Here is a 20,708-nt window from a genome sequence, read left to right as displayed (position 1 = left end):
AAGCCGCGGCTTGACGTTGAAAATTTGCCGTTTTTTTAACCGCTGGAGGTGTATTTTCATGCATATAGCTCGTTTACCTCAGCGTTTTGTCATTGCAATAGTGTCTCGTTTCACGTATAAACACTCCTGGTAATTCTCTAGTTACTATATCGTAGATCGATCCCCTCCCCCTTTTGCAGTAGAAAACTCAAACTCAATACTAATAGGAGATCACTGAGCATGTTTACTAATGGAATGCAATGAAATATGGGCGAAGGGATTTGGAGGAAAATCGTGGGTACGAGGCTAGGTGACTATATACAGACACCTTCATTAACTTGGTAACTTGTCAACACTGTCCTCACTTTATCGTGCCTAAAAATTGACGGACCAACAAGGAGGAATTTAATTTTAAACTAATCGACAATGTTAGACTCCTTGTTAGAAAGACCGTAATAAAATTTCGTAGCCGACAATAAGACATACATTTTTTGTATCGTACCTGCCGGGTATGTTTTAAATATTGCCGCAATAGTATCAGCGTCCAAGTTATATCTCAGTTCATTGCAACACTACTCTCTGGTTTCACCTCTGACTAAAAATATATTGAAATAAGGGTAAAATGTGCATGTGTACTACACTGAACGGCAAAGTGATAGCTAACCAAATTTTGAATATAAAGGGTTTTGATGAAGTGAAATTGAGGAGAAAGAGTCAAAATGGTAACGTAAAATCCCTTCACATGTACACCTTCAATCACTTCACATAGATAGAAATTAACAATTAATCCTTACCAGAAATCCAGACGACAGACCGATAGTTTGAACATCACCAGACCCTGTTTCATTGCTAGATGTCTAAGAATTAGGCAGTTATAATTGGTGTACAGTTATAAGTGGTTCTCGAATTTGTGGGAGATCATTTTAATTTCTATATTAGGGAAATGGGTATACATGGGGACATCGAAGTGTAACCTGGAATCGGTGGGGAAAATTGGGAAAAAGGAGAGTACAATTTAACACAGTAACCCGACATTTTTTGAATGCGCATGGGCATCCTAACTGTATAGCAACTAACTTATTCTATTAGCTATATCATGCTATAAATTTGTGCATATTATGGTATGACACTTTCGTTACGACGACAAAAATAAAACTACATAAATAAAATAATTATTTACCTGTTCATTTGCTCTGTTTGCCCAAAACTCCGCGGCTGTAATAATGTCACCAACAACAAGATCTTTATATAGCTGGTAGAGATCAGGATTGTTTTGCAATAGTCTAAAAAGAGAATAAAGCATGCAATTTGATTTTTCAAAGAGGCAGAGTTGCATACGCCAACATATATGGATGCACCAACAGAAACATACTTATTTTCTCCTCCAAATCTTTGTTTGCTTTTTCCTATGAGCAGGTATTAATTGAGCTAAAAGATCCTTCACGTCATCACGATCTCGACGTTCAGCGCCAGGATAGGCATTATTGACAAAATGGAAACTGTACGAGTTGCCATCGTGAAGCACTGTTTGAAGCTGCATTTTTGAGCTGCCTTCCGGGCTGATTCTCTGCACTACGTAAATACGTACAAAGCATATTTTTATATAAGTAGCTACATAAACAAGTGGAGGTCATGGGGAAAATGATGGCAACGAAATCCGTTTTTGTGTTTCGATTTAAATCCAACATTTTGGTTTATTTAATTTATCATGGATTTACCGGTAGGCGGTAGATACAGGGGCGTAACTAGAACGATAATTGGGGGGGGGGGTGACTATTCATATATTCAGTTCTGCCCGACGGATTTCTATTGTAAGCTATTGCAATTACAAAAGAAATCCGTAGGGCAGAACTGGATATAATTTATGAATATTCACCCCCCCCCCAATTATCCTTCTAGTTACGCCACTGGGTAGATACTATATTCTGCCATTCTTTTGTCTAGCGCCTTCTTCATATTCGTCGCTAAAGGCCATCAACGATATTAATCGTGGAGGCCACGCAACTAGTGATATTTATAGTTATGATGTTTTAGCCCATGTTTTACGTTTAGGGATAACAAATTTTCGTACAATACAAGACGCTCCCTTAGGCAGATTCACCCGAGCGGAACATCATCACTTCGGGAAATATTTCGCAAAACCACTCTCACTCCAGGTCTATAAATGATAAATGTCTTTCATTCTGTCGAAAGTATTACGATTAATTAAATTTATTGTCGCGGCGGTGTCGATTGTTATTCGGGACCTTAAGCTTGTAGGACTCTTATGCAACATATAGTGAAGCAAACGCTATAACCTATCGCGTTGTTTATATGGTGAAAGGTGTTATACAAAACTATATTAAATCTGTCCCGTTACGAAATTAGAAAACCTTGTTCGATATTCGATATTCATAAGCTTGCATCCAGGCGTCTGTTTAGATTTTAGCAAGGTAATAGTGTTCTAATTTGTTTTTTTTTTTGGTTTTTCATATTTTGATTTCTCCTGCATTTCTCCTAATGCCTGTATTCAAAAAAGCTCATTCACTCTCAAACAGTCACAATCATTGAGTGTATGTAGCAGAGAAATTGTGTTATCGCTAATCAATTAAGAATCTAAAGTTGTTTCTTTAAATCAATGGAAAGATTTCGAGCATAACATTGACATTTGTGAGATTTCATGACATTGACACTGGTGTGGGATTAAATATTTATATACAAGTAATAAGATGTTAATTAGATTTATATCTAGCTAGATTTAAATCTAATTAGCTAGCTGCAACTTTAGGTTTAAATTTGTATGGAAAATACAAGAAGCATAATCCTTTTGATATAATTACTTGGCGCAAATAGATTCAAACATGTTTAGGTACATACCATATTGCTATGGTATGTAAACTAATAATAGCATTGCATTCAAAGTGAATTGAACTCGTGAGGGGATTTGATTTGCGTTTGAGGATTGGGCAGCCTTCCTTGGTTTTAGTGGCCAGAAGTAAAATTACTTTGCTATTCACCTTAAAATACATATAGTTGATTCACACACTTCCCAAAAGTAGTTATTTACTATATATTATATTATCAATTGAGTGTAAATTCTTATCTGATAATCAAAATATTTATTTCTCTAACACAGCCTATGAAAACAGGTACATATTGATGGGGGAGGGGGGGGGGGGGGGGTGGGGGTGCCAAAAGCACTGTAGGATAACAGAGTCAGAGCTTTAGAAAAGGGTTCATCTATAATCGATCACCTTAGCAACCACATGAAGAGGTAACATGCATGCAAATTAACTTGCAAATCCAGCTAGGGGAGAATACATTTTCAATACTAAGTATTACCAGTTAGTTTTAATGCAAAGAGTAGGCATCGATCGTTATTAAAATGGCGAATGAATATTACTAAATATTACATGGTGGCAAAGGACACAGGGCTGCCCCTGCTCATTCCTATAAGCAAAGGACAGTGGAGGCAGCTGCCATGATTGCTCCCATGGTTCTGGTGCCCAGGATATTTATATAATGCGTATTTCTCTAGGTATCTCCTCTCTCCATTCAGAGTCTAAACTAGTACTAGCTAAGTATTAAATGATCACTATAGTCCATAGACCTTAAATTCCTTATACAATGGGGTTCCTATAATCACACAAACCTTCACTTGTTCGTAATACACAATATGGGTTTAAAAATAATGCATGTATTTAAAACGTTGTACAAATTTGCACCTTTAACTGATCCTTAGATTTATAAGAAGGGCATAATGATGAATATTAATTGAAAACTAGTATTAATATCATCAAAGCAATTTGTTAAATGCTGCATCCGCCATCGTTAATAGTGGCAGAGACTGGTGTATTTCCTACCTTTGATATCGGAATAAACGTAGCACAGCCGTGGTTTATCCGCTCCGTCCGCTGTCCACATTATTTTATCAGAAAGCAACATAAGTTTCCCATTATTTTTCTTATATCTCACATGTTCTGATATAAGCAGAACTTCCTCGCCAGCCATATTGTATATCAAGCTCGATACTTCATGTAAGATGTTCCATACTAACTTCTGTTGGCAGGCAATATCAAGGTACACTAACGTGATGCAAATTTTCCATTTTCAGAAGCAAATATTATATATAAAATTCAATTCTGAAAGAAAAATTTGTGAGATATGGGTACCAGACCAGTAAAAATGTACTATCATTCAGTAATTGCCAAAAATATCACAACATTGCCAAAGCTGGTAGCCGAAAACAGAAAACTCATAAAAATCGTTTGGCGTTGGCGGGTCGCGTCTGGTGTGTGTCCGCCTTGATAGTAAAAGTGAAAAAGTATAGTATTTTTCATAATATCATGTTTTAATTACCCTGCATTTTTATCACTCTCTACCAAATTGACTCATTCACGGATTGACCTGAATACTATTCAGCACTACTGCCACTACAGCTGATTAGGCCCACTACAGCAAAATTTATTCTGTCCGGGGTCGGTTGTATAAAACTCTTTAATTAACTACATTTTGCATTGTTAAATCCTAGTTAACTCAGACTGAATACAGTCCTCTGATTGGCTAATTTTGTCTTTAACTACAATTAAAAGTAAACTAGTCTTTTATTCAACTGTCCCAGTCAAACATCTTCTTTGAATTCCTAAGTTGTCGCCAACTTCGGCCAACTAGGAATAGTAACGTCACAGCTGAAAACTTTACCCGGTTTGCGGGGAAATGCGGGATGGAGTTTCGTCATATGAACAGGACAAAACAAGTTGGTTTGTCGGAAACTTTTGCGCACATGAACAGGCCCTTAGGCCTTAGAAAAGGACACATTCATTTTACCTTTGCAACCAGACGAAGAGGAAACGCAATTTAACAAATACCCGCGAACCTGCTATTCCCGGTAGTTTTAATTTTAAGAGGGGCTTCATGATAACAGTGTATGGTACTGTTACATCACTTACATAGTAGCAAATAGGGACACAGGGCTGCCCCTGCTTACTTATGTAAGTAAAGGGCAATGTTGGCGCCAGATGCCCCTGCTGTGAGCTGTCCCCATGGTTCTGGCGCCCTTGATTAACTGCACTCCACAGAACATATTTTATGCCATTTATTAATGCCTATATGAAAAGATGGTGCTGAAATATTTTTCAGGATCTTCTCAGGCTACATACATACGATCACTAGACTAATTACATTACACTTCAAATGGTTAATGAGCTTATTTACTAACGCTATAATGCTAACTAGATTTAAACAATAAAATGACCTACGACTTTCTGACCTACGATATCAACCATGCAATGGAGCACATGGAAACAAAAATATTAGTAAATGTTTCAGTATAGTCAGTATCCGCAGCTGGAGTAACACCGGTAGTCTTGTTTCTTGCAAACATCGGGATCCTCACCGCATTTTACATTTATCCAACACCATCCATACTTGGCACAATACTTCCAGCAGTAGTTTGAATGCGAACTAGAATGATATGCACAGCCTGACAGTTCTGGAAAAAAGATGCTTTTGCCCAGGTACATTTGGATGTTCTTCTGGTTCATGAATTTCGCCTTGTTGATGACAGATTCCCCGCCTGCGAAGTAATCAACCCAATCCACAAGCAAGAAATTCACCGTCAAATCCCGCCTTTCCCTCAAATTGTAGCATTCAAATGCTGCTTCGCCCAACCAGGAAGAACACGTCTCCGCCATGTCCCAAATACATTTGCCATAACTCCCGAATGCCGAAACCTCAATGAATGTATAAAACGAGCCAGGGATGCCACATTTCTCTTTGGCTTGTTCGGTTATGCCTGAACAGCTCGAGGTCACTGGATTCGTATCCCGGGTTGACACAATCTGCCCGAAGCTCAACACAAGCCATTTATGTTGTAAAGACATGTATTGATATAGTTCATAAGCCACGAAAATTAAAATTCTTTCGTTTGGTCGTATGGCGTCCTTGAGTTTTGGCCAGTTTCCATGGGTCATGTAGTAGCCACTCATCGCCAGCTTTCCGGAATTATTTGGCGGCCACAGTTTCATCAGTGTGCTTTCGATGCTTCGCGAAATATTCTTCTCATAACCTTTTTGCACATTGCTGTTGAAGTGGATTATTGCAACCTCACTTGGATGAGATTGCATCCAACTGTCGATTTGTTTAAGACCTTCTTCGATGGAGCCTGCGTAGGCACAGACGTTCTTGCCACAGTGGCAATTTAAGGCTTCTGTTTCACCAAAACAGGTTTCGATGTCGAAGTAACGTATACCATAGTCCAACTGCTCCGAGAAACTTTTGCCATGGTTACGAATGAAACACGAAGGTGCCGCTCCGCCGCTCCACCAATGGAGACGCCCATCAAATCCGGATCCAGCATTGTGACTGCCTGCAAATGTTACTTGATCGATACGTAGCTCGCATAGATCAGGAAGACCATTGCATTTTTGTGCAGCGATTTGCCTCGCGTTTACTAAAAAAAATAGAAACATAAACGAATGTGAATGCACTCTGTCGTAAATTATTGTGCTAAGAATTATAAGATGCCTGACATAGCTCTAGTGTGCGCCGGCCTTAACTTCGCGAATGTCAATTGTCTCACCTGTGAATGCAAGCCTAACTGGACATGCCAATTTCACTTTTACTGGCGATTTACCTTTAAATTTCATGAATACAAACTTATAATGAATTTATAAGACTCATAGCCTGCCGGACACGAAAGCTATCTGGCAGCATCTGCTCAGCAAATCCTGTAGTAAAGAGGCTAATAAACATATGCAAACTTGCAAAACATATGCAAAGTGTATTATGCATACTTTTATTAGCTTGTCGTGGATACAAACTTGCTCTCAATGTACACTTATATCATCGAAACCGGCCGTTTTATACAATGTTTGTGCTAGTGGCGAAGCCACTCGGTTAATTTATTAAGAAATTAATTAATTCGGGGAATTTTTTAAGAAATTAACGATGGTAATAACTAGTTAAAATTACATGGCGAGACTAAAGCCTGGTTTCCATTTAATCGTAATTGTCGTGAACAAGGCTTCTTCATTATTCACTGATGGGAAATAGTGGCGATGGAAATTTGTCTCTTATTCTGCATTCAAATCGATCATTATTGACTGCACATGATTATTTTTATATATTCACATCTCTGACTCTGACTCGCATGCATCAACTACCTTCACATGTTCACGACACATGGAAACAGCAGGCTGGCTGCGCCACTAAACAGTAATTTAAGATCCTTTTTCCCACATTTCCGACTCTTAGAGTCGGGAAAAATACTCGATGCACGCAGCATGAGATCTGATATTCAGGTAAAAAAGTAGAGATTCGAAAAATCTGCAGTGTTTTTAATAAATCATTGATATCAAATACCCGAACGGCAAATAAATCATTGATATCAAATACCCGTTTACGGCAAACGTCAAACCGCTAACAAAGTTTCTATTCTAACTTCAGTTACTTCACTATCTTTAAGTGTGCGGCAATTTCGCTAAATTACAAACGTTCTACATAAAACTTGTGCTGCTCAGCAGTATAATGTAAGGAAGCAATAGGCTATTTCTGATGTATTTAGAGAAGCAGCAAATTCAGCTTTGCCGTAGTGTTTCACGTTCGCTGTATATATAATTTAATGCTTGAACGACTGCATGAGGGTGTATGCAGTCGGGTAATTTGCATCAGCGCACACCAGATGCCGTCGTCAGCATTTCATATGTACGCACGCACATGCAGTATATAGAAACGCGTTAATTGCGATATGTAAATATACACGACCTTTACATAGATTCCCAGCAATCAAGATCTTCACGATTCAAAGAAATCCCCTTCAAAGTGACAACTACGAGGGAGAGAGGGAGGGAGGGAGGTAGGGACGCAGTTATAGGGAGGGAGGGACGGATCAGTCATAACATAGGATATTATGCTAACATTTATTTTGATAGCATGCTAACATTTATAAAAATATACAAAATCAACCCCAAAATTCTGAAGAAGGCTCGAAGTACCGCGTCCAAAGCTGAGTAAAGAACAAAATATCCAGACAATTGACAATTTACATATAATATATTTATATTGGTCAGGTCAGGCATGCACTGATACCCACCACTGCATCAACAGCTGTTGGAAAAAGATCGGTAGGTTTTTGAAAAGAAACTTCATTGTTGTACCCCGCCTTTGTAAATGCACATTCATGCAATGCGATTGAAGAACCCTTTATGTATTGTAAGTAGCTTATACACGCGCAATTCATAATCACTATACATAAATGTGCACGAACGAATTAAAACTTGATTCAATCGGCTAACCACTAAATAACTAGTTTGTTGTGCCTAGTTTTAACTATAGTATAACAAAACCATAAGAGATAGAATATGGATAGACAAAAAAGACCGAGCATGAAATATAAATCATCTGAAGTTTCTTTTGTCTCGTTTTGAATTATGGTTGGAAGTCTTGTGTTAGCTTATATGCTTAAATGTCGATGCTTGTGTTTCATGTTTCATTGCACACGTTTCATTATTTTGCGTTTTGATAGTTCGTTACGCTTATATTCTTAAGACACAAGTGAAAACGACGTTTTATTTTACTTCATGCACTGTATACCTGTATTTTCTTTTCGCGGAAAATATGGTCGATGAACCATGGCGTTAATTGCCGAGGACAAGACCAGGCAGTATAGTATCATTACATGAGTGAGGACAAATTCCATCTCGTTGTTTTTATACTTTATTTTGCTTTTATACTTCTTTTGCTTTGTTCACGAGAGCGAGCTTGCATGCATGGAGTAACAGTAGATGCCGACTGTCTGTCTGCAATTGTAAAATATATTATAGTATCTTAAAAGATTAAGCGCGAACCATACAATCATTAGCAATTTTTTATATAATTATACATATATATTCTGCAAGGGCCCTATATATATATAATTAATTTTATCAATTCAATGCAGATTCATATATATACGCGATAAATGAAATCACCTTCTATAGATAGGTTTGAATATGATATACGAATGTTTTTGTTAGGATCAGTGTTAAATCAGTAAAATTCTGACAATATCCTATTTTGATGGTTCCATTTTTAGCTATGGGATCGCCTTGTGCGTGGAACCATTACTTTCACACAAAATTTAATCTATATATAAAAACATACTTACACGGTCTTTCAAGAGCTCCACTACCTTAATCCTTTGTCTCAGAGGAAAATCAGTGAAATGAACAGCCGCTGAGCTGTTTCAATCACCTGATCTGAAAACGCAACAGACATGCATGCATGCACAGTCCATCCTACCATATTTCCGAGTGTTTTAAGGACACTTAAGTTTCAACAATGTAATGTTTCAACGATGTAAAAGTTTCATTACTTGAAATTTACATTACCCTCATTCAAGTTCAAATTATATATGACTACGTAAAGGCCCTGTCACACTGTTGCGTATCACATTAGCGTATGACAGCGTATGATAAATATGACGCATACGCCGGAATACGCTGAAATATGTTGGTGGTACGTCGTGCGTAAGTTATACACGTTCCAAGAACGGTCACATACGCTGGTATACGCCGAGGAAGAAAATTTTTTTTAAGCATGCTTAAAAATCTTGTGCGTGTTTGGACGTATGGTTTATGCGGTAAAGATAAGCTAGTCATACGCTGAATACGGCAGAAGGACGCTAAATGTACTGTACTAATAGGTTGAGTACGCTAATCATACGCAAATGAGTAAGTGTGCCGTACAACTAACGTGTTGATAGCGCATCAGTAACGAAGGTCTAACTTATGTGTGACGTATGTTTAACGTCTATAGAGGGCTTAGCGTATGACTGACGATTAAGTAACGCATTTACCGTACAATTAGCGTATAGTTAACGCCTGGTCGACGTATCCTCAGCGTATCGCAAACGTTACGAGGAAGGGTATATAAATATTATAGCATGTCATTTATTGTTTATAATATATATTTATGTTGGATGCCTTCATATCATCTTGTACCTTCGAGGATAAAGGATGGAGTTAGCTTTTCTTGAATACCAGTTTGATCTCATAGCTTTGACGATTCGTCACATAGAAAATAACAGAAGGAAAAGGAGAAAAAGAAAAAGACGTGAGGTATGGATGAGATCATGGATGGGAAGGCGAAGGCAGTTTGGCATTTACGACCAACTTCTGGTGGAACTCCGAAGCGAGGATACGCGATATTTCAAGAACTTTATGCGGATGGTCCCCGAGATGTTTGATGAGCTTCTGGCAAGAGTGAGTCCCAGGATCACCAAGAAACATACCTGGTATAGGCGACCCCTGGAGCCTGGGCTGAAGCTCTCTTTGACTTTGCGACACCTTGCCTCTGGGAGCACGTATTCAGCCATGAAGTACGGATGGAGGGTCCCCCACAACACCCAGTCACTTATTGTCAGAGAGGTTTGCCAAGCCATCATCGACGAATACATGTCCGAAGTAATGACCTGCCCTACCACGCCAGAGGGATGGCGTGCCATATCTGATAAGTTCCTCAAGAGGTGGAACTTCCCCCATACATGTGGTGCTATAGATGGAAAGCACATTGCCTGCAAGTGTCCACCAAAAAGTGGATCCCAATATTTCAACTACAAGGGATTCTACTCTGTTTACTCATGGGCCTTGTAGACGCAGATTATAAATTCATCTGGGCAGACCTCGGTGGTAAAGGGTCATCATCGGACGCACAGATCTACAACAACTCTGAAATCAAAGAATTAACAGAAGACGGAACTATAGGATTCCCCGCCCCCGATGCTTTACCAAATGACTATCAGAGTGTCCCCTACTTCTTTGTAGGTGACGATGCCTTTGCCCTCCGAGAGACAATGATGAAGCCATACAGCCGCCGTGGTCTACACCATGAAGAGAGGATATTTAACTACAGGATTTCCCGCGCCAGAAGAGTAGTTGAAAACGCTTTCGGCATCCTGACGAATCGTTTCCAGGTTCTGTTAACTACAATGCAGCATCACACTGCTACAGTGAAGCTCATCGTTAAAGCTTGTATTGTCCTGCACAATCTCATGAGGATACGCTACCCTGAATTACAGAACCAGCATCTAGACCATGCAGAGAACATGAACAACAACTTCATTCCTGGATCATGGAGACAAGACAGAATGATTTAGATCAAATTATTGTAAACGAAACTAAACCACAACAAAACGTTTTGTAGATGTCGAAACACATATTAATTATATAGTCACTCCAACATTAATACTGCAAGATTTTAAACTATATACAATGTTGTCCTTTAGACAAGGGTGTAAATGCAGTGTGTATTATGAAATTATGAGAAACAAAAAATGAGAATTTAATTTTGACATGTCGATTATCGTGAGAGTTACTACAGTAACAAAATAGTCTATACTTCTTTCACCTTGGTAGTCGAAGGTTGAGAACCTCATCCTGAAATCCAATATCATCAGTAGATTCCATGATGTCTCGAAATCCTGAAAGACTAGTAATGTTCGGGTGACTTTGCTCAAAGGCTGAGCTTGGACTGTGCGGCGTTGGGCTAGACGTTTCCGTTATTAACTGTGTTGCAGAAGCCAAAGAGGCACGAACCGGGCCAGAGGTAGGAGTGCATTGTTGCTGAGTTTGCTGAAACGGTTGCTGAGCAAGTTGTTGGGAAGGAGGAATCATCTGCTGTTGTTTAGTGGTAGTCTTGTGATGATGTGGATACTGAAATAACCGCTGGTGAAACTGCTGCATGTACTCCATGGCATGTTAATAGGCATGTTGCTAGGTTTCTGATAATGCTCAGAGAAGGATGGTGCTGATGTTTTAAATGAACAGAAGGGAATACTTGTAGTAGGGTGCAAATCATGGGGTGGTTGAGAAGGGATCCCTTGTTGGTTCACTTTGATAGATGGAGCCGCCATTGCACTTGGAAATTCATCATCGCTGTCCTCATCCATGAGTTTCAGACAATAACCTATTGATGGAGGACTTGCTTCTTTGTACTTGGACTTGGACATAGTCAAAAGGCTCTCTTTAACATAATTTGCAAAGACACTTCGTGCTGTAATGGGCTGTTGTTTGGCTTTGTAGATGTCTTTGAGGATGGTGCCAGACTCAGCAACTCTTTTCTGTAGAGTCTCAAGGACGTCACTCTCTGTGTCCTGAGGTCGCTTGTGGGACCTTCCAGCGGTAGATGATGGTATTGGAGTGACTTCATCTAAGACATCCTGCATATCAGCGCAGGCGCTCTCGGCAGCATTAAGATCTCCTCTTTAAAGCTGGATGGTATCCTTCACCTAGAAAGACCAAAAATATCATGTAGAAATTGTCTCAAATTACTTGGTCATCATGTTGCTAAGGTAATATGGCTGTATACTTACACTCTGCATGGGCTCCGGTCGGTGGCGAGTGACAGTCTTCAGGAAGGCAAACTTTTCTCTCTCAGTCAGGTTTGGAGCACTATCCCCGCTTTTCTTCTTCTCAAGGCGCGTATGGGTGTCGCGCAACGATCTGAACCAGCCCTTGAGGATGTCAACAGTCTTATTCATCTGATGTGTTTGCTCTTCCCAGATCTTCTCTTTCTTGTCTTTCCGCCTATAATCTGTCATCTTCACATTCCACACATTCCACAGCACAGGATTGTCCATGATAAACTCCAGCATCAGCTCCTCTTCTGTGGCGCTGAGGTTGTAGGGGTTTTTCTTCGCCCTCTTCCTCTTATTTTTCTCCTTGCTATCAGCCCGCCGGAACAAGGTGAAGTCATCAATGGTTTCAGATGATAAAACCGATGAATTATGGGAGTGTTGGGAAGGTTGTGTTGGGGACTTTGAGAGCTCAGGAACATGTCGCGCATTATTTAAAGATGTCTCAGAAATAAGTGCATCATCATCAGGTGGTTCAACTACATCTGCAGGCGCACAAACACGTTGTTCGTCAGCTTTGGCAACGGCTGATGATGGATGTCCTCTTTCCTTTTCTTCGTCCGCGGGTAGATGATGTCTTCTTATTTGCCATGGTGTCTTCTTCTTTTTTCACTGTAGGTTTGACATTTTCTCGAATGGAGCCGTGTGAAAATACTGCCGCTTATATACGATTAAAGTCTGTGAAACGCCAGTGGTATACTTGACATGCGCATTCCAAACGCTTCTCGTAAGCTATTCATACGCTGGCATACGCCAGCGACAGGCTACTCATACGATACTCATACGTCTAATAAGTTAATTTTATGCAAAATGTCTTTTTTTACGGACTATTTCGTGCGTATAAAAATGAATGAAACGATCTTTATACGCGACTCATACGTTCCTATCATACGCAACAGTGTGACAGGGCCTTAAACTTTTAAAGTAGGCAATATCGACATAATTCAAGTAAAACAAGCACATTAAGTAATACTGCTTTTATTCTAAATTTCAAGTACTCTCACTCGGCGAAGATTCAAAACAATGATTCAAACACTACATGCAGGTTATTTATTCTCATGATCAGTAGCAACCGAACAACTCGAGCCTCATCGCAGGATAGTTGTACCAATATTTCGGCATTACACGGATGTACTGAAATTTGATATGAGTTTGAAATGTGTGGGTAACAGTTGTTGTTGGATCATTGTTTCCTTGAAAAATCTAAAAAAATAAATCAACGGTTTTCGTGCGCCTTGCGCATGGTTTGGCACCACCGCTTTGTTCCACCGTCGTGGATGAATCCCTATTATAGCAAATTTCTGCATTTCTTTAGCGGTCAATTTATCTGGGAATTGAACATTATACTTTATCATTGGAGTAAGCCCTAACTGTTGATGATGATGTCAAAAAACAATGGACCTTATGCATAATGACGTCACTTTGTGGTCACGACGTGTAGAAATGTATGAAAGTAAGAAATAAATAAGAAATGTATGAAATGTATGAAGTTGTTATTTGGCTTAAATAAATAAGTCGAGCAAATAAGTTAGAATAATGATGCTAGAACTAAACTTCATATAATAAACAATGCAGCCATTTTCAAATATTCTTACCTGCGTGACCACAAAATGACGTCATTATGCATAAGGACCATAACAAAAGAGATAGCGAATGTACATTTTACTACAATGCATTGCGGTCGGAAATCGTTTAAAAAAGCGAACTGACGTCTTTTAAAGGACAGGCATAAGACAGGAAGTTATTTTCTTCGCTGTGTTAAAATTTCACGTCATTAGGAGTTTTGCTTGCCATATTTTTTCCGTCAATCATTCTTAATGTCTGCAATGCATTCCGGCAAAATGTACATGCCGCCATCTTTTTCGTTACGGTCAATTAGAAGGACCCGTCTTACTCAAACAGTTTGCAAAATAGGGTTTGAAGCGACTGTCAAAAAGCGATGATTCTGTGACGGCTGAGTGCTGAACATGGTATTTTGCATTCCCGAAGGCTTGGGGTTCGTACATGGACCTGGAAACAACTAATTTTAAAATCGTTTCTTTCTGTAATAAATTCATGCCAACGATTGCAGGATTTATTACAAAATACAAAATTCGAGACATTTAGTAAAATGATTTACCATGTTTTCTGCTATATTAGTTGTTGATTTAAAGTTTTAGTAGCCGTTAAATGATTACGTCGTGCGTTATACATAAATTATATTCAGGTATATAGCGTGACTCAAAAACGGACGCCAGTGGCTTTCGAATTTTTTTTCCGCTGCCCGCAGTTAGTGAGGCTGAAGCGAGCAAGAAAGGCACTTCAAAGGCAGCAAATCCTTAATAATTTTACAATTGGTGTTGAAAAACAAAATTTGTCATTGGCACAGGCAGGAACGATGAAATATCCATTTTTTGGCATGCAGGAACGATGAAATATCCATTTTTTGGCATGCAGGAACGATGAAAGGATACATTTGAAGTCTATTTTGTTGTTCGCCCTGGATGTCGAAATTTTGCAAAAAATATGTTTCTTTTCAAAATTTCTTCATGTCTCTCTCCTCACCAATTCCATCCCTGTGTGAGGAAAGCTATATGCAAGTAAACTATGGAAATCCTGCAAGAGCTTTGTCTTGATTAATATGGGTGGCGTACCTACAAAGTAATTAAACACTCAAGTGTATTTCGGTAAAATATTACCAGTGGTGGAACAAAACTTATCCCCATCATGGTTTTCTTTTGAACACAAATCATCCTCACAGTTAAGACAGTTACACATTCTTGGTTGGAAGAGGAAAAAATATATACTAGCTGGACAGCAAAGATGTTTCGTTGAAACGCTAAGCGACATCTATATATATATATTACATGATTACGTGTTACATAATTATTTTTCATGTGATAAAATTTAATTCTGACGTTAGCGTCTTTCAATTTCCATACAATGTCATATTTGCTTAGATTAAGCCTCGCACCCAAGCACCCGTGCGCGCTCGAACATCTTAGCCAGAGATCTCTATATATTACGCTGAATGCAGCCTTTATGTTTTCTAATAAAGCACCTGGCACGAGTTTGGCTCAGAGCTGTGCTGCTCCTGTGCTTTGGGTTTCTTAAAGTGTTCGTATGGTTGTTGTATTTCTAGTTAGAGCATTCTGGCGCTAGCAAGAAATCAATTAATAAATGTAGGATCTAGCCAGGCCTGCGTATTATAACGATAAGTTGCCTGCGAACAGGCACTGAACACATGTTTTAGTTTTGAAGACGAATGACAGTATCATAGAATTTGTTTTATATTGGTTCGTATTTGGGAAGTTCAACAGTCAGAAACTGTAGTTCAAATGTGGGGATTTACAGCGAAACGCACTCACACAACGACCAAACTTGTGTACAACGTCGCAACGGGTACACCAGGCGAATAAACAAGCACATATACACACACACTTCATTTATACAATCCGGAATTCGTGATTTATGCGCTTGTTTATTCGCCTGGTCTACCCGTTGCGACGTTGTACACAAATTTGGTCGTTGTGTGAGTGCGTTTCGCTGTAAATCCCCACATTTGAACTACAATAAAGTTAAAAGAGGTCTTAGAATGACTGGCAATCAACTTACACGAAATGGTTCTAGCATGGTATAATAGTCGTAGCTATGCATTAAAAATAAACACTCAGCGACAAATTTTTTTAAGGTAAAAAGAACACTCTCTGTGGCTTATGGTAGCGTAGATAGCGTAGATAAGAGATCTCCTCTAAAATTATTGAAGATTGTAGATTTCACTCCTGCCGGAGGACACAAATTGTATTTTCCTGATCTTCACTGCGGTGTCATCTTAAATATGAAACAATTAATTTATTACTTCGTACTTTGGGCAAATCATCGCAAATGTGTTGTAGTTGATGATATGCAACCCGTGTATGCAAAATACATAAATGTTATTGTTACGAGCGCGGTCCTATAAACTTTGATAATTCTCGCTTTTGTTCTGTTTCTACTCGCAACAAACACAGTGTGAGTCAATTATATTTATATAACTATCTATTCCTTATAACTTTCCAATAATATTAATTAACGTCTCTATCTATAAGATTATGACCTTAAGAATATATTAATATATCTTTAAACATTTGACTTATCTCTGTCTAAGCACAACTCCACAAAGCCTTAATGTCTTCTTCTTTTACAATATAATATTTAGGCACTGAGCTTAGGCCTATGTCTTACGGAGAGTGCTATACGCATTTCTCTCCCCGTGGTTGGTTGCGCTCAGGCAACCTGGTTGGTTGCGTTGTACGCTTTGCTACACTTTCCCTACGCAAGACAGTGCGTTGTAGCACATAATTATATGCTATAGTGGTTTGTGGTCAACACCTTGTTACGTGTTTGTGGGATAAGGTGTGGATAGCTATTTGCTTACTTATGCATCCGAGTCTTACTGAAGAGAATGCTATATGCATGGTTATATGAATATATTATATATTATAAATTGTTATTTAAGATGATATAGTGATTATACGTAATAGTTATAATATTCCGTTATGTTTGCATTAATAACAATCGATAAATAATTAAGCTTGTAGGTACACCACGTAATATTCATGCAGTACTGCAAAGCTTTCGGTCCGCTAACCCGGACCTTCATCAGTGCACATGCACGTCGTTGGACAACATGTTGTGGTCGTTGGATGAGCAATGGTTTAGATCTATTACCCGAAATAGATTTTTTAGGTCAGGTGCTCCTTCCAGCAGTTAAATGATGTCCTCGTAGTCGACGTCCTGTTCAGGTTAGCACACAAAAAGTTGACGATCACAGAAGCCATCGTATATAATCATTGCTATGCAGGAGCTAATTAACAATAACGTCAGGTTGAACGAAACCGGCGATGTTGAAATGAGTGGTTGGGACGATGCTGTTAGAGTTCTAAAATTTCTTCGCCAGGGAGTGCCGTTTATTAGCAAAAGGAATGTCTTTTGATCAGAATTTCCGCTTTTGTACTTATCCAGTTGTTCATACAGCAGGGGAATCTCGTCGTAAAGGCCAACAACTCTTCCGTTATTCCTCTTCCGTGATAACGGAATATTCAAAGCAATAAATGAACACCTGCAAGGAAAGTAGCGTCCGCGACCACTCATGAACCAATAAAAACGCTCTATTTTAATCTTCTATAACATTCTTTCCGAAATACATATTTCATTCCTCATTTCAACGGGATATGTGAATGTAAACAGCATAGAAAGCTTATTTTCCTTTCCTCCATACAGCTTGCGAAAACTGTGAAACACTACAGGTAAGGTAACACTTCACTTAAGGTAAGCTTGTTTCAATACTATTGGAGTATTACTGTAATATTTGAGAAAAGTCTCTCAATCTGCCGCATATATACTGAAATGTTTATTGAATGTATTCTATTAAAGAAACTAAAACATCATATAGCTAATATTCTTACCGAAGCTTGGCTTGCATGCACGCAAATATTTTAATGAAATATATGTGTATCATTGTATTCCATTTTAAACAATCAGTTAATTTATTAAGTGAATTTCACACGAAAGCGTTAAAAGAAAAATAATGTGATTTAGAAATGTGAAATGTGACAAAGTACTTTTTACTCGTCACGTTCCAAGTTCATTGTTTAGTTGATAATATTGTTTTTAGTAAAAAAAATACGTTCATAGCAACTGAGACGCTTCATTTTTCAGCAATGTAATTATATTACGATAATTCATGTAATTATATTACGATTGTTACGCAAGGTTTTATTGAGTTTAGAGATACGCATATAAAAATAGCTGTAAAAATAGGAATATTATAGTAGCATGACAGGGATTAGTGATTAAGTTTTGCCACAAGACGCCTGAGTATAAATATAATTTCCGGCCCATTCGCAATCATTAATCACATTTCCTTTCATGCATGACATGAAACGGTTGAACGTTCAATGAACGATTGAAGAAGACAATCGCAAATTTAACAGGAGTTCAATTTTAACGGCAAGTCTTAAGAAATATTATCCAGCCTTTACAGAGACACTACCTTTAGATATCAATTCCGTAAGGTTTACAATGCATCAGTCGGTCCAAAACACTATTGTTTTATTTCCGACACAAACGATAAAAATAACTCATTAATCAAGAGCCTTTATGATCTTGACATAATCGAGACGTAAACAGGCTAAAATATCAGTAATGACAGTATTGGAAAATTACTCAAACAATGAAACAGCTAATAAAAAACAATTTAAGGCGAAAAGAAGAGGGAAATAGCAGCGGATCAAGATTTTTTAAACATAAGTCCAGATTGTGAAATTTTGAGAAAATTTTTCAAATCTGCAGATCGGAATTTTTCTGCCAATTTTAGGGTTCATCATAATGCCCAGGAAAGCAGGAAAGACATAAAATTATACTAGATTCCTCTTGTTAATAAAAAACAACGTATTAGCCGCATGGATTTACTAACAGAGCTAGCCAGGGTCATACTTCAAAACACACAACTTCGTACTCCAATATTATCCCCCTATGATAGCAATAGTTGATTTAACACAAATTGAACAATATCATAAATAAAATAAACAGAAATATTTCTATTACTTCGAGTATGATAGATTAGGCGTACAAGAACTGAACCATGCTAATCATAACAAACATATTATGCTAAAAATAGACACGAATATTATAATATGCATCGCAAACTTCAATATAATGCAAATTATCAAACACTCTAACGAGTGCTGAGTAAGTAGGCTTATCCATTCTAGTGCATTTCAAAACAGGATAAGTTTTATAACCATAATATTTCTGATGATAACCATAGGAACTAGGAAGATTACCATAATATATATTTAACTTTATTAATAATTGATCAGGTTACACAACAAAGCGGCATGAAATCAATAATTGTGAACGAACTTGTCACATGGAACACTCATTAAATCTTTCTTCGTCTATTAATTGAAGTCTAACATCCACACAGTTGCTCCTCGCATGAAATCGCTGCTCCACGATAAATTTTATCAAGAGCCAGTTCTTGTAAAATCCTGCTTCGAATGTCCGCGTATTAAAACAATTTTCTAACAATAAAGTTTTAATCCCTTCGTATAACAGAATATTGGAAATAGAGAGCCTGCATGGCTTCGTTGAATAATAACTTTTGCAATTTTATTATTCTGAAGACAAAGCAATCGAACCCCATTTAAAGTTCAAGTCAATAAATTCAAACTAATTACCAATCGCAATGCAAAAACCGTGGACTGCTTTTACTCCCTTAAGGTGCAAATCAGTCCGCCCACCCCACAAATCAGTCCAAATAGCTTATCGACCAATCAAATGAGTCGGCTGAACCCCCGATTCTGCCAGTTTTTTTGCGTTTTACCGCCGCTCTGGATAAAATAATGTTGGTTAAATTCTGAAACTCAACCCTTTAAATTGGAGTATGATTGCAATTCTTATTATAATCTTGAAGGAGGTTAATTATTCATATTTCAAGATAAATTTGATTATTTAATTGTCATTTTTACTGCCAAAAATACGTAAGTCGCGCGACTGGCTGGACTTACCCTTTGTCCGCCCCTCTCTTTCCTTGAACATATTTGCCGTCATACCTTTGTATTCCTTAATTTCCCCGTCGACTGATGTATTAAGATTAAATGTAAAAAGAAATATTGGATATAGAATGGGATATAGAACGTGGCATAGCCCGGCCTGTATTGAGGTTAGCCCGGCTTCTATTGAAAATAGCCTGGCTATTGAATTTAGCCAGGATTCTATTAAATTTTATCCGGCTTCTGTTGAAGCTACCCGTCTTGTATTAAAGTTATCCCAGCAAGTATTGAATTTAGCCCGTCTTCTATCGAATTTAAAGCCTGGCTAACTTCATACTCGACCTTCAGTCGCCACCTTTGTGTTTTGATTAAATAGGCAGAACATACCCAATATATGAGTATACGATCCCGTCCAGGCCAAGGTTGTCTATGTCGATAATATATATATATATATATTATATATATATATATAATATATATATAATATATTATATATATATTATATGTATATATTTATGTATATATATATATATATATATATATATATATATATATATATATATATATATACAAATATATAAATATCAATAACGTGACCATTAAACATGGGTTATTGTGTTCACCTATTTCTTTTTCTTTGTATGTTGTGTAATATGATTGAAATCCCATGCAAATGTAATCATATGCAATTCTAATTAGACTTCGAGTATCTATCTATCTATCTATCTATCTATCTGCGGCCAACGTTTTTGCAAATGGGTGTATATATATATATATATATATATATATATATATATATATATATATATATATATATATATATATAATATATATATATATAT

The 20,708-nt window shown here is 37.8% G+C and overlaps 3 protein-coding genes and 1 pseudogene across 3 annotated transcripts; 1 reads left to right on the top strand and 3 right to left on the bottom strand.

Annotated features, from left to right (window-relative positions):
* The window catches only part of LOC114539631, a 37,550-nt pseudogene extending 33,581 nt beyond the window's left edge, over positions 1–3,969 (bottom strand).
* A 1,063-nt stretch (positions 3,970–5,032) lies between these two features.
* On the bottom strand, positions 5,033–8,632 carry LOC114539636. The gene is made up of 2 exons (XM_028560250.1): positions 8,551–8,632; positions 5,033–6,409 (listed from the first exon to the last, which is right to left on the bottom strand). The coding sequence occupies exons 1-2, from the start codon at positions 8,630–8,632 to the stop codon at positions 5,292–5,294; spliced, it is 1,200 nt and encodes a 399-aa protein (XP_028416051.1). The 3' UTR covers positions 5,033–5,291.
* Positions 8,633–9,953: 1,321 nt separating this feature from the next.
* On the top strand, positions 9,954–11,092 carry LOC114539630 (protein ALP1-like). Its single transcript, XM_028560247.1, has 2 exons — positions 9,954–10,530; positions 10,590–11,092. Exons 1-2 carry the CDS (start codon positions 9,954–9,956, stop codon positions 11,090–11,092), a joined length of 1,080 nt encoding a protein of 359 aa, XP_028416048.1.
* Positions 11,093–12,199: 1,107 nt separating this feature from the next.
* Positions 12,200–13,969, bottom strand: LOC114539629. Its single transcript, XM_028560246.1, has 3 exons — positions 13,945–13,969; positions 12,308–12,834; positions 12,200–12,223 (listed from the first exon to the last, which is right to left on the bottom strand). The coding sequence occupies exons 1-3, from the start codon at positions 13,967–13,969 to the stop codon at positions 12,200–12,202; spliced, it is 576 nt and encodes a 191-aa protein (XP_028416047.1).
* Positions 13,970–20,708: the final 6,739 nt, after the last annotated feature.

Source organism: Dendronephthya gigantea, unplaced genomic scaffold (assembly GCF_004324835.1).
Source record: "Dendronephthya gigantea isolate DGI-Jeju-01 unplaced genomic scaffold, DenGig_1.0 000209F, whole genome shotgun sequence".
Taxonomy (NCBI): Eukaryota; Metazoa; Cnidaria; class Anthozoa; order Malacalcyonacea; family Nephtheidae; genus Dendronephthya; species Dendronephthya gigantea.
This window is presented reverse-complemented; position numbering and strand designations above follow the sequence as displayed.

Coding starts and splice junctions, on each gene's coding strand:
- LOC114539636 (XM_028560250.1), bottom strand. CDS start 8,632: ATGATACTATACTGCCTGGTCTTGTCCTCGGCAATTAACGCCATGGTT. Junction 6,410..8,550: donor TCCGCGAAAAGAAAATACAG/GTATACAGTGCA, acceptor TATTTTTTTTAG/TAAACGCGAGGCAAATCGCT.
- LOC114539630 (XM_028560247.1), top strand. CDS start 9,954: ATGGAGTTAGCTTTTCTTGAATACCAGTTTGATCTCATAGCTTTGACG. Junction 10,531..10,589: donor CTGCAAGTGTCCACCAAAAA/GTGGATCCCAAT, acceptor TGGGCCTTGTAG/ACGCAGATTATAAATTCATC.
- LOC114539629 (XM_028560246.1), bottom strand. CDS start 13,969: ATGACGTCATTTTGTGGTCACGCAG. Junction 12,835..13,944: donor GTCATTTTGTGGTCACGCAG/GTAAGAATATTT, acceptor GTGCGCCTGCAG/ATGTAGTTGAACCACCTGAT. Junction 12,224..12,307: donor GACCGGAGCCCATGCAGAGT/GTAAGTATACAG, acceptor TGGTCTTTCTAG/GTGAAGGATACCATCCAGCT.